Source organism: Propithecus coquereli, unplaced genomic scaffold (genome assembly GCF_000956105.1).
Source record: "Propithecus coquereli isolate 6110/MARCELLA unplaced genomic scaffold, Pcoq_1.0 Scaffold101, whole genome shotgun sequence".
Classification (NCBI taxonomy): domain Eukaryota; kingdom Metazoa; phylum Chordata; class Mammalia; order Primates; family Indriidae; genus Propithecus; species Propithecus coquereli.
Window position 1 is genome coordinate 6,222,977 of NW_012133970.1, and position 13,606 is coordinate 6,236,582.

At 37.5% G+C, this 13,606-nt stretch overlaps 1 protein-coding gene across 1 annotated transcript in view; it reads left to right on the top strand.

The window, feature by feature from the left end:
• MTMR8 (myotubularin related protein 8) overlaps positions 1–13,606 on the top strand; it is a 134,440-nt gene that overhangs the window by 107,282 nt on the left and 13,552 nt on the right. Inside the window, exon 12 of the mRNA XM_012643218.1 lies at positions 1,794–1,922. Coding sequence (XP_012498672.1) covers positions 1,794–1,922 — 129 coding nt within the window. The remainder of the gene's footprint in view (positions 1–1,793; positions 1,923–13,606) is intronic.

The following is a 13,606-nucleotide window of genomic DNA, read 5'->3' on the forward strand; positions in this document are numbered from 1 at the left end:
ACACACACACACACTTAAGTACTTAAATATATACTTAAGTACTTAAACTAACATCCCCGCAATATATAAAACATAAGTACTTTTTGAGGTTGACGAGGTAGAACACCTGTGAGCAGTATTATCTTTATTTTAGACACAGAGAAAGAAATAGGCAGGAAGGCAGCTATTTCACAGCCCATGCCTGTTTCACAGCTGTTGGCTGATTTAGCAGTTAGCCCAACTTCTCAGGCCCCTTTATGATGTAGCCTTGATGACATCACCTCTCTGTGATTCTGTTTTCCTGTCAACACAGAGAACAGTAATGAGTCTTCCTACTTTAACATTTGTATTTACTTGGTAGCTTCCATGCACATTTCTCTTTCTTTCTGCAACAAGACCTTTCTCACTCCCTCCCCAAATGCTTTTTTATATATATTCATTGTCTCTAACTTGCTTCCCTAGGCATTAATACCCAAGATCTTTTCCATAATCTTTTCTCCCCCTCTTGAAGTCAGGTTAATATATCTGGATCCATTTCCCACACAAATCTGAATCTACATGTAAAAGTGCAAAAGTTGAAGATTTTAACATATGTTAAAATAGTGATTAATTAAAACAAACAGAAGCGTCATTCATTCATGAAAGCAGAAGCATGGGCTTTAGAATCAGGCAGACCTGGGTTTAGACTTTGGCTGTGTCACCTACTATCTATTTGACCTTTAGCAAATTAATTTTTTTGTCTCATTTTCACATTAGTAATTTGAGGCTAAAACACCTCAGCATTTTGTTATGAAAATTTAAGGAGGTATTTTAGATAAAGAGTCTGGAACAGTGTTTGACACATAGTAAATACTCAACAAATATTGGTTACCTTATTTCTGCAAGATTTTTTTTTTCTGTTTGTAACCAACAACAGATGAGAAAGATGGATATATAGGGCCTTTGGCCTCACTGAAATGGTTTGACGATTGTGAAAGTTACAAGACCTCAATTTTAGTTCTTACCATCCATACCACTCCTCTTCAGTTCTTCTTAAACTTTCTTTGACACGATGTATGCAGATGACCTTCCCATGCATGTTTACACAGCATCTCTCATTGGAAACCAATGATTCCCATGCATTTTGAGGTGTTAACTAAGGGGCTTCCTTGCTAGTTGAACAGGCTTGCCGTGGTTTCAACTAAAGTATAAGAATCAGACTCGCAATATAAATACCACAGTCTTTAGTTGCCCACCTGGGATAACTTATGAACATTTACTAGTATAGATTTCCAATTGTCTTTCACTGTCTTAAACCTTCTGAAGGGGAAAGAATCTGGCTTTAAATAAAATAAAATATAGAAAAGCCAGAAATTCACCTTCTAGGATTCCTGTTTCTTAATTTACCAGACCTTTAAAAACAATGCTAGAATTTTTAAAACTGGAAAGGTCTTTGGTTCATAGCATCCTAGATTTAGAAGAGACCTTAGAGACTACATTTACAGTTGAGGAAACAGGCCCAGAAAGAGTTAGGGATTTTCCCAAGATAACACAGCTATTCCACAGCAGAGACTAGACTGAGAATCCCCTGCCCTCCAATATGGAACTCTTTCTAACTTCTTATTCATTTTAAAGGTGTATAAATTGAAGCCCAAATAATTTGTTATTCTATCAACACTTATTAGCAGCTTACTTTCCTTCTATCATACCTATCCCCCTCACTTGAGTTGGGTTTACTTATTAGTAAAATTTGACTGATTATCAAGTTTAACGGGATGGTTGAGATTACTTGCTTGCTGCTTTTAATTTTGTGGTTTGTTTTTCTTTTCTAACAGAGTTTATGAGAAGACACATTCTGTGTGGCCTTTCTTGGTCCAGAGGAAACCAGACTTCAGGAATCCTCTCTATAAAGGCTTCACTGTGTATGGGGTACTCAATCCTAGTACTGTGCCCTACAACATTCAGTAAGTTCCTAAACTCTCCCCTCTTTTCTTATATCAGGCCCCAGGGCCTCAGCTTCCTTGATGCTCCTTAAATAGCTGCCACCATCTGCACAAGCCTGGCTATGGAGTAGGATACTCTGTCCCCATATCACCCATTCCTTGCTACCTCTGAAAATAAGAGCTTAGGAAAATAAACAGAGATACAAGATATGTAAAGCAAACACTGATGGAGCTGAAAGAAACCATAATCAAATTACAGTTAGAGTTGGAGATATCAACACCCCATTTTCAATAATTGATAGAACAATTATACAGAAAATCAGCAAGGACATAAAAGAACTCAACAACAGTCAGCAGGATCTAATCCACATTTATCTGATATTCTGCCCCCAAACAGAAGAATATACATTGTTTTCAAGTGCCCATGGAATGTATACCAAGCTAGATCATGTCCTGGGTCATTGGGGAAAAAAAAGCTCAACAAATTTTTAAAAAATTTAAATCATGCAAAATCTTTTCTCTGACTACAATAGAATCAAACTGGAAATCAGTAACAAAGATAACAGGAAAATCTACAAACTCTTAGAAACTAAGCATGCTACTAAATATATATCAAATAAAGTCTCAAGGTAAAAATACATTGAAAAAAATTAAAATGAAAATACGACATACCAAAATTTGTGGGATACAGCTAAATCAGTGCTGAAAGGAAAATTTATAGTACTAAATCCTTACATTTGAAAAGAGAAAAAGTGTCAAATATTCTAAGCTAGTACATCAAGAAGCTTAAAAAGAGAAAAACCCAAAATAAGAAGAAATAAAATAATAGCAATAGGAGTAGAAGTGCTGACAAAGAAAGAAGAGAAAAGACACAAATTGCCTGTTTCTAAAATAAGGCAGGGGATATTACAAAAGATCCTGCAGACATCAAAAGGAAAATAAGGGAATGCTATAAACAATTATCTACCACATGAATTTGACACTTTAGATGAAATGGACCAATTCCTTAAAAAGCACACAAACTACCACAACTCATCCAATGTGAAGTAGATAATTTGAATAGCCTTTAAGGTACATGTACTTTGCTTTATTGTGCTTTGCAGATACAGCATTTTGTTCAAATTGAAGGTCTATTGCAACCCTACATCGAGCAAGTATATTGGTGCCATTTTTCCAACAGCATGTCTCTACATGTCTCTGTGTCACACTTTGATAATTTTTTCAATATTTTGAACTTTCCAATATTATATCTGTAGTGGTAATCTGTGATCAGTGACCTCTAATGTTACTATTGTATTAATAATAGTTTTGGGGTACCACAAACCACACCCATATGAGGGCAAACTTAATCGATAAATGTGTATATTCTGACTGCACTACCCACCAGCTGTTTCCCCATCTCTCTCCCTCTTTCTAGACCTCCCTATTCCCTGAGACACAACAATATTGAAATTAGGCCAATTAATAACCCTACAATGGCCTCTAAGTGTTCAAGTGAAAGAAAGATTTGAACATCTCTCACTTTAAATCAAAAACTAGATAGAAACGATTAAGCTTAGTGAGGAAGGCATGTTGAAAGCCAAGACAGGCTGAAAGTTAGGCCTCTTGTGCCAAACAGCCAAGTTTTGAATGCAAAGAAAAAATTCTTGAAGGAAATTATAAGTGCTACCAGTGAACACATGAATGATAAGAAAGTGAAACAGCCTTATTGCTGGTAGGGAAAAAGTTTTAGTGGTCTGGATAGAAGATCAAACCAGCCACAACATTTCCTTAAGCCAAAGCCTAATCTAGAGCAAGGCCCTAAACTCTCTTCAATTCTATGAAGGCTGAGAGAGGCAAGGAAGCTGCAGAAGAAAAGTTGGAAGCCAACAGAGGTTGGTTCATGAGGTTTAAGAAAGGAAGGCATCTCCATGACACAAAAGTGAAAAGGAAAACAGCAAGTACTTATGCAGAAGCTGCAGCAAGTTATATAGACAATCTAGCTAAGGTAACTGATGAAGGTGGCCACACTGAACAACAGATTTCCAGTGTAGACGGAACAGCCTACTATTGGAAGAAGCTGCCATCTAGGACTTTTATCTCTAAAGAGAAGTCAATGCCTGGCTTCAAAGGACAGGCTGACTCTTTTGTTAGGGGATAATGTAGCTGGTGACTTTAAGTTGAAGCCAGTGCCCATTTATCATTCTGAAAATCCTAGGGCCCTTAAGAATTATGTTAAATCTAGTCTGCATGGGCTCTATAAATGGAACAACAAAGCCTAGATGGCAGAACATCTGTTTACAGCATTGTTTATTGAATATTTTAAGTCCACTGTCGAGACCTGCTGCTCAGAAAAAGATTCCTTGCAAAATATTACTGCTCTTTGACAGTGCACCTGGTCACCCAAGAGCTCTGATGGAGAGATGTACAGGGAGATTAATGTTGTTTTCATACCTGCTAAGACAACATCCATTCTACAGCCATCTTTGGCTCATTTATGTAATATTCCATCCCCTGGTCTCATGAGTTTTTTGTTTGTTTTGTTTTTTTGTAAAATACACATAACAAAATTTACCATTTTAAGTGTACAAGTCAGTGACATTTACAGTGTTGTGCATGTATTGATGCTATCCATTTCCAGAACTCTTTCATCATCCCAAACAAACTCAATACCCATAACAAAATAACTCCCCATTTCTCCCACCCCCAGCAGCTCCTGGCAATCTTCATTCTACTTCCTATCTTTATGCATTTGCCTATTCTAGTTACCTCATGTAAGTGGAATCATACAGTGTTTTTTTGTGTCTGGCTTATTTCACTTACCATAATGTTTTCAGGGTCCATCTATGTTGTAGCATGCATCAGAACTTGATTCCTTTTTAAGGCTGAATAATATTCCATTGCATGTATATACCATATTTTGTTTATTTGCCCATTAATGGACACTTGTGTTGCTTCCACCTTTTGGCTTTTGTGAATAATTCTGCTATAAGCATTGATTTACAAGTGTCTATTCAAGTCCCTGCTTCCAGTTCTTTTTGGTATATACCTAGAAGTGAAATTGTTAGATCATATGGTAATTTTATGTTTAACTTTTTGAAGGACTGGCAAATTGTTTTCCACAGTGGTTGCACCATTTTACATTCCCATCAGCAATGTACAAGTGTTCCAATTTCTCTGTAGTCTCACTGATAATTGGGTTTCTTTTTTTTTTCTTTTTATTTTAAGAGTAGCCATCCTAATGGGTATAAAGTAGCATCTCATTGTGGTTTTAATTTGCATTTTCCTAATGACTAGTGATGCTGAGCATATTTTTATGTGTTTATTGGCCATTTGTGTATCTTATTTGGAAAAATGTCTATTCAGGTCCTTTACTCATTTTTTAATTGAGTTGTTTTTTGTGTGTTTGAGTTTCAATTGTTTATATATTTGGAATATTAATCCCTTACCATATATATGATTTAAAAACATTTTCTCCCGTTCTCTGGGTTATCTTTTTTACTTTCTCGATAGTGTCCTTTGATAGACAAAAATTTTGATAAAGTGTATCAATTTATTCTTTGTTGCCTATGCTTTTGTTGTCATACCCAAGAAATCATTGCCAAATCCAGTGTCATGAAGATTTGTCCCTATGTTATATTCTTAGAACTTTACAGTTCTTACATTTTGGCTTACCTGTCCATTTGGTCAAGAGGCTCTAGGAAACAAATTTTGGAGTATCAGAAACTTCTCATTTTAAGTCTTTTCCTCACAGGATTAGTGGGAGAGCCACAATGATAGCCTCCTTCAGTTTATCTAGCCCCTGCTGTTGCTCAGGTTCTCACTAAAAAGTGAAAGACAGGTGACTCAGTAGCAAATATTGGAGGTGAGGAGTGTGTTGGAGCTAGAATCCAAATATTCCTATCAAATGTTGGACCTTATTTAACCAATGTGGAAAGTTGGAGCACTGGTAGCTTGTCTTTTACCAGATTGGGAATAGGTTACCTTTCCGAGTTCCAAAGGTAGCCCCAAAATTTTACAGACTGGGAGAGGTCTTATGCTCTATGTGGAGCAATTATCCATCTGCTATAAACTGAATGTTGATGTCCTCCCAAATTCATATATTGAAATCCTAAACCCCAATATAATATCAAAGCCAAATTTCTGGTGGGAATGTGGGGCAGGCATCTAGGTCATGTCTACACATGTGCAATCACAGGGCTATTTAAGTATTCCATAGGCAGCTGGGAAAAGGTGTGCTGTTGACCCTCAAAAGTGAAGGCGAATTGTGGTTGACATTCCTGCAAAATTTTTACTGAATAGAACATGTTAGGCAAGTCTATAATTCCACACCATTTACCTATGTTATTTTGAATGTCATCCATTAGGGTGGTGATATCTTATAGAGGTGTTCTAATAAAGAGCACAGCTTTATTTAACTCTCTGTAGTCTACAGTTAGCTTCCATTTATTAGTAGTGGCTTTAAGCACAGGCCGTACCAGGGAAATGAAAGTTGTGAGAGTAGGAATCAGTACCCCTTCTTTAACTAAGTCAGCTGTGATGGACCATAATTCTTCAGAGCCTTGCCTTAGCTGGTACTGCGCAATATTTACCACCTACACAGGTAAGGGAAGTTTAACTAGTTCTCACCAGGCAGCACCCACCAATAGCATAAAAGCATTAGGTTTGTTCCATGAGATTATTTGCTGACTGAAGAAATCCATTTAAATAATGAGGAAAGGGATAGTCTTAGGTGGTACAAGAATCAAAGCATCTTTTAGCAGAACTGGGCCAATTTTAATAGTTAAGTAGGTAATTGTTCCTTTAAATAATATTCCTCCTAAGCTGATCACCACCTGGGCAGGTTTAGGGGTGAGGGGGTTCCTTTAGAGCCTGAGTGATTCCTGGGATTAGTGTGATTTGATCACCCATATGCAACAGAGCCAACCAGTGTTTAGTTTTTGGAGGCAAACTACAGTTAATGTGGTAAGAGGCTGATTGTCTGCTGGAAACAGCCAGCTGCTTCAAACCATTAGATCCCTATGGGGAGGGCGGGGGATAGCCCCCGATACTGGAGGAGATAAGGGGAGGCTCTCAAGGTGTGACTGCCTTAATTAATGCCTGCTGCAGATTGTAATATAACCGTAGTAAGTGTTGTAATTGCTCCAATGATTTATGAGAGATCATCCAATTTATGGCCCCTTTGTCCCTTAGGATCCAATATAACCTTCTTGTTTATCTCAGGATTCATGCTGAACCAGGGGCCTGACTATATAGGTGGTTTGCTTGGCCTAGAGGGGGAAGCATCACTGTTGATAGTAATTTTGATTTAGGCCAGATGGGGTATCATTAGTAGAATTAACAGGCAACACCTGAATATATCTTTCATGAGTTTCTATTAAGTCCAGGGCAGCCATGATCTTTTAAATAGTTTTAGCATTAGCCATTATTGCCCGAAAAGAGAATTTACACTTGGCAGGAGACTTCCTGAGAATCACGTGAGTAGACTCAAGACTCAATTCTGTCTCCTCTGGGCTTGTCAAGTCGTCATGCTGTATGCCATCTGTTGTCTGATAAGCCCACTTCAACATCTCCACCTGATGGAGAACATTTTCCATTGACAGTCTGCCTAGGCCTAATGTGGGATGGGCAGCCCTCCAAGCCATAAAAGTCCACATCAACAAGGTTTATGTGCACTGAGGGTTCAAAGCCTCCTTTGAGGGTCATTCCTACCTTACACACTTATGTGAGATCCTGTAGCATGACACCATTTTTTCCGTTTTTTCCTGTTGCAGCCAATTGTTTAATTCCCCTGTTAGTTGGAGCTTGCTCCCTGCCAGATATATTCTATGTATATAGTCAGGCAGCCGCTTTTTCATTTGGTTCCTGGGTCAAGTTCTTAAGGAGAGACTGGACCTGAGGGCAAGAGAGAGGACATGTTTTCTCTTCCAAATAAGAACTGGCCCCTCTTCCTTTGCGTTTCTGTCTTTACTTTGCTGGTGGTTACTGGCAAAGCAGAGGGTAAGTTATCCCGGTACCTATCATGGTGATATCATGCTGCTTTTTTCTTTAGAGGGTACCAGTCCTCTTTCCCAGGATCTTCTCTTCTGACTCATTTTCCCCATGCATTTGAACTCCTACCTCTTCTCTGGGAGGGTCCTGGTAAAAAGCAAGGTCCATCATACACCTACTTCATGGTTTGGAGCCCCCCCTTGACTAGGATAGCTACTTACTCTGCGGTCCTGGCAGGGGCAGGGATATAAATTTCCTTGCTTTAGTCACTTCAAGTAATGTTTTAGCCAGCTCAACCAAAGGGTGGGGAGCTTCCCTCAAAGGACTGGAATGATAGCTTCCACAGCAGCATAATTGAGTGTCATGATAGAAGAGGCATGCTAGCTACTTACAAAAGTGTCTCCCCCAGTTATGTTTAGGAGACCATCCTTGGCCTGACATTTCTGCCTTATCAGCTTGTTTGCCTGCCATAGCAGTCTGCTGGGACAAGGTTGTTCTCACATCTCAGAGTACACCAAATCACCAGGCCAGCCATGGGGAGCTCTCCTATTATAGCCCATTTTCGGGTCACTGTTAATCCACATGTGGTCCACAGGTATGCATTGTTTCCCTTTGTCTATTTCAGGCCCATAGGTCTTAACATGTTTAGTCCCTGCCTAGTGGATCCAGGTGGACAGGCTGACCTCCTTCCCTGGGCAGGTTGGTGCCTCTTACCCCCAAAGTCAGTTCTGATGACATAGATTTACTCAAATATTGACACTACCATTTGTCCAGGCTCATGAGGCACAGTGGGAAGACCATGAAAAATACAGAGTACAACACAGCATAGAACAAGCCATGCCAAACTTATGCAGAGGTGTTCCAAATTCTGAGTCCCAAACACTTAACACCATCCAGGCTGGTTTTGCCAGGTAATTGTCATACTCACTTGGTGTACCCCATATTGATTTTCTGGTCATCACCAAAATTCCATCGTTGCTGCCACTTTTATGAAGTTTGAAAGATTTCAGGGCTAATAAAGGAAAAGATGTGTCCACAAGGTCGCAGTAGCACACAACAAGGTTTTGAGAGGGACAACACTTTGACAGGTTTGCATGAGTACAGGGGCCAGCACTCAGAAGGAGAGGAAGGCAAAGAAACTCTTCTTCAAGGAAGAAGGATATCAGGGAGGAGGCTTACATGTCTAGGTGTCTAGGTCATTAGGCAGCATGGAGGGAACTTACTGGGTCAGAGAACTCTGAAGGGCAGCAGTAATGTGGGGGTTAATTACCCCGGGTTAATCTTATCTATGGCTAACAGATGTTGAGTGCAGTTTTGCAGGGTATGAAAGACAAGCAAGCTCTAAATGGCTAAAAATATGCATACCTGGGATATTTAAAACAGTTGGATGTGTAAAAATTTGAGTTTGGTACTGGTGGGCTTTTGAGCCAGTGGATTCCCAGCCTGCTATGAAGAAATAAATGATACAGGGCTCATATACAGAGGCCATCTTTGGCTCATTTATATAATAGGGATGTATAATAAAATAGTAGAACCACTCTGGAAAGCAGTTTGTCAATTTTCCTAAAAAACTAAACATGTAAATACCATATGCCCCAACAATTACACTAATTGCACTCCTGGGCATATATCCCAGAAAAAAGAGAACTTTCTGTTCACACAAAAGCCTGTACATGAATATTCATTGCAATTTCATTCATATAGCCAAAAACTGTAAACAACCCAAATGTCCTTCAACAAGTAAATGATCAAATAAACTGTGGTATATTTGTACCATGGAATATCGCTTAGCGATTAAGAAAGAACAAACTAGATACAACACCTTGCTGAGAATATGTTAAATGAAAAATGCCAATCTCAAAGTGCTATCTACCATATGGTTTCATTTATACAAATTTCTTAAAAAGAAAAAAAATAAATGAGGACCAGGTTAATGGTTATCAAGAGTTAAGGACAGAATGAGGGGGAAGAGGGAAAGAGGTAACTGTGGCTACTAAAGGACAACAGAAATACACCTTGTAGTGATGGAATTGCTGGTATCTTGACTATCAGTCTCAATATCCTGGTTGTGATATAGTACTATAGTTACCCTTAGGGGAGACTGGGTAAAAGGCCCATGGGAATGCTCTCTGTTATTTTTTTTTTAAATTTACTTTTAATTGTAGTAAAATACACGTAACATAAAATTTACTATCATGACCATTTTTAAGTGTATAGTGCAGTATGTTAACATTGTTATGCAACCAATCTCTAGAACTTTTTCATCTTGTAAAACTGAAACTCTATACCCGTTAAACAAATTCTCATTTTCCCTTCCCCCAAGTCCCTGGCAGCCATAATTCTACTTTCTATCTCTGAACTTGACTATTCTAGGTACTTCATATGAGAGGAATCATATAATATTTGTCCTTTTGTGTCAGTATTATTTTACTTAGCATAATGTCCTCAAGGGTCATCCATATTGTAGCATGCGTCAGAATTTTCTTCCTTTTTGAAGGCTAAATAATATTTAATTAGACCATGTTTTGTTTATCCATTCATCTGTCAATTAAGACTTGGGTTGCTTCCTCCTTTTGGCTTTTGTGAATAATGCTGCTATGAACATTGGTGTAAAAGTATCTTTTTGAGTCCCTGCTTCCAATTCTTTTATATATACTCAGATGTGGAATTGTTAGATCATATGTTAAATCTATTTTTAATTTTTTAGGAACCATCATGTTTTAGATAGTGACTACACCATTTTATGTTCCTAACATCAGTGCCACAAGGGTTCCAGTATTCCCACATCCTCATCAATACTTATTCTTTTTTCCCTTTTTTTGAGAGTAGCCATTCTAATGGGTATCAGATGATATATCATTGTGGTTTTGATTTTCATTTCTCTAACGATTAGTAGGGTTGAACATCTTTTCATGTGCTTATTGCACATTTCTGTCTTTTTAGGGAAATGCCTATTAAAGTCCTTTGTACATTTTTAAATTAGGGTTTTTTTCATTGCATTGTAGGAGTTTGTTATATATTTTGGATATTAACTCCTTATTATATAATATGATTTGTGAATATTTTCTCCCATTCTGTAGGTTGCCTTCTTACTCTCCTGATAGTTTCTTTTGACGTACAAAAGTTTTTAATTTTGACATAGACCAATTTATCTATTTGTATTACCTGTGCTTTTGGTCTCATATCCTTGTGAAATCCAACATCATGAAGTTTTACCCTGTGTTTTCTATAAAAGAGTTTTATAATTTTCACCCTTTGTTTAGGTCTTTGAAGCATTGAGTTAGTTTTTGTTATATTGTAAGGTAAGTCTCCAACTTCATTCTTTTGTATGTGAATATCAAATTTTCCCAGCACTATTTGTTCAAAAGATTGTCCTTTCCCCATTGGCACCCTTGGCACCCTTATCAAAAATCATTTCACCATATATGCAGTGGTTTATTTCTGGGCTTTCTATTTTATTCCATTGATCTGTATGTTTTTCTTCATGGCAGTACCACATTGTGTTGATTACTGTAGCTTAATGGTAAGTTTCGAAATCAAGAAATGTGAGAGCAGCAACTTTATCTTCTTTTTCAAGGTTGTTGTTGCCATTCAGGGTCCCTTGAGATTCCATATGAGTTTTAGGATGTGATTTTTCCATTTCTGTATAAAAACATCATTGGGATTTTGATGGATATTGTGTTAAATTTGTAGATCACTTTGGGTAGTATTGACATTTTAACAATATTAAGTCTTCCAATCCATGAACAGGGAATGTCTTTCCATTTACTTGTGACATCCTTAAATTTCTTTTAGCAGTGTTTTGTAGTTTTCTGTGTACAAGTCTTTTGCCTCCATGTTTAAGTTTATTCCTAAATATTTTATTCTTTTTGATGCTGTTGTCAACGGAATTGTTTTCTTAATTTCCTGTGTTAAGGACTAGTGAAAATAGGCTTGCCTGTCTTATTCTTGATCTTAAAGGAAAAGCTTGCAGTCTTTCACCATTGAGTGTGATGTTTGCTTGTGGGTTTTTCATATGTGGACTTTATTATGTTGACATAAATTCTTTCTACACCTAATTTATTGAGATTGAGTTTTTATCATGAAAAGGTGTTGAAATTTGTCAAATGCTTTTTCTGCATCTATTGAGATGATCATGTGATTTTTTACTTTGCATGCTGTTAATGTTGTGTATCACATTAATTAATTTGAATACATTGAATCATCCTTGCATCACAGTGATAAATTCCACTCAATCCTGGTGTATGATCCTTTTATTGTGTTGTTGAATTCAGTTTGCTAGTATTTTCTTGAGGATTTTTGCATCTATGTTCAATATTGGCAATATTTAGCCTACAATTTTCATTTTTTGTGGTATCCGTACCTGGCTTGGTATGAGGGTGACACTGGTCTTGTAAAATGAGTTTGGAAGCATACCCACTTCAAGTTTTTGCAAGGGTGGGAAACGTTGGCATTAATTCTGTAAATGTTTGTGAGCATTCTCCAGTAAAGCCTCTGGTCCTGGGCTTTTCTTTGTTGGGAGATTTTTGATTTCTTATTCAATCTCCTTACTCATTGTTGGTTTTTTTTTTTTGAGACAAGATCTCATTCTGTTGCCCTGGGCTAGTGCAGTGGTGTCATCATAGCTCACTGCAACCTTAAACTCCCGGGCTCAGGTGATCCTCCTGTCTCAGCCTCCTGAGTAGCTGGGACTATAGGTGTGTGCTACCACACTCAGCTAATTCAGTCTCCTTACTCATTATTAGTCTGTTCAGTTTTTTCCTTCTTCATGATTCAGTCTTGGTAGGTTGTATGTTTCCAGGAATTATCAGTTTCTTCTAGGTTATCCAGTTTGTTGGCGTGTAATTGTTCATGATCCTTTTTATTTTTGTGGTGTCAGTTTTAATGTCTCCTTTTTCATATTCAAGTCTCCTCTCTTTTTCTCTTAGACTAGCTAAAGGTTTGTCAATTTTATTTATCTTTCTTAAAAAACCCTCTTAGTGCTTTGATTTGTTTCAAGATCTTTTCCAGTTTCCCTTTTGACTTCTTCTTTCATCCATTGGTTGTTTAAGAGTGTAATTTTTCAATTTCAGTATATTTGTGAATTTTCCAGTTTTCTTTTTGCTGTTGATTTCTAGTTCCATTCCATTGTGGCCAGATCATACTTGATATAATTTCAGTCTTAAATTTGGCAAGCTCTATTTTGTGACCTAACATGATGTATCCTGGAGAATGTTGAGTGTGATTTTGAAAAGAATGTGTATTCTACTGTTGTTGGGTTGAATATTCTGTATATGTCTGTTAGTTCCTTGTGGTTTATGGTGGTGTTCAAGTCTGCTGTTCCTTTTTTGATTTTCTCTCTCTCTCTTTTTTAAGTTTCTCTGTGTTCTATCCATTATTGAAAGTGAGGTATTGAAGTCGCCTTTTACTATTACATTTCTGTCTCTTTCTCTCTCCGTTTTGTCAACGTTTGCTTTATATATTCAGGTGTTCTGATGTTGGATGCACATACATTTATGATTGGTATATCTTCCTGGTGTATTGACCCTTTTAATCATTATATAACATCCTTTATTGTCTCTTGTGACAGTTTTTGACTTAGAGTTTATTTCGTCTGATATTAATATAGATACCCCTGCTTTTTTTTATTACCATTTACATGGAATATCTTTTGTGTGTGTGTGTGTGACATAGGGTCTCACTTTGTCATCCTGGCTAGAGTGCAGTGGTATCATCATAACTCACTGCAACCTCAA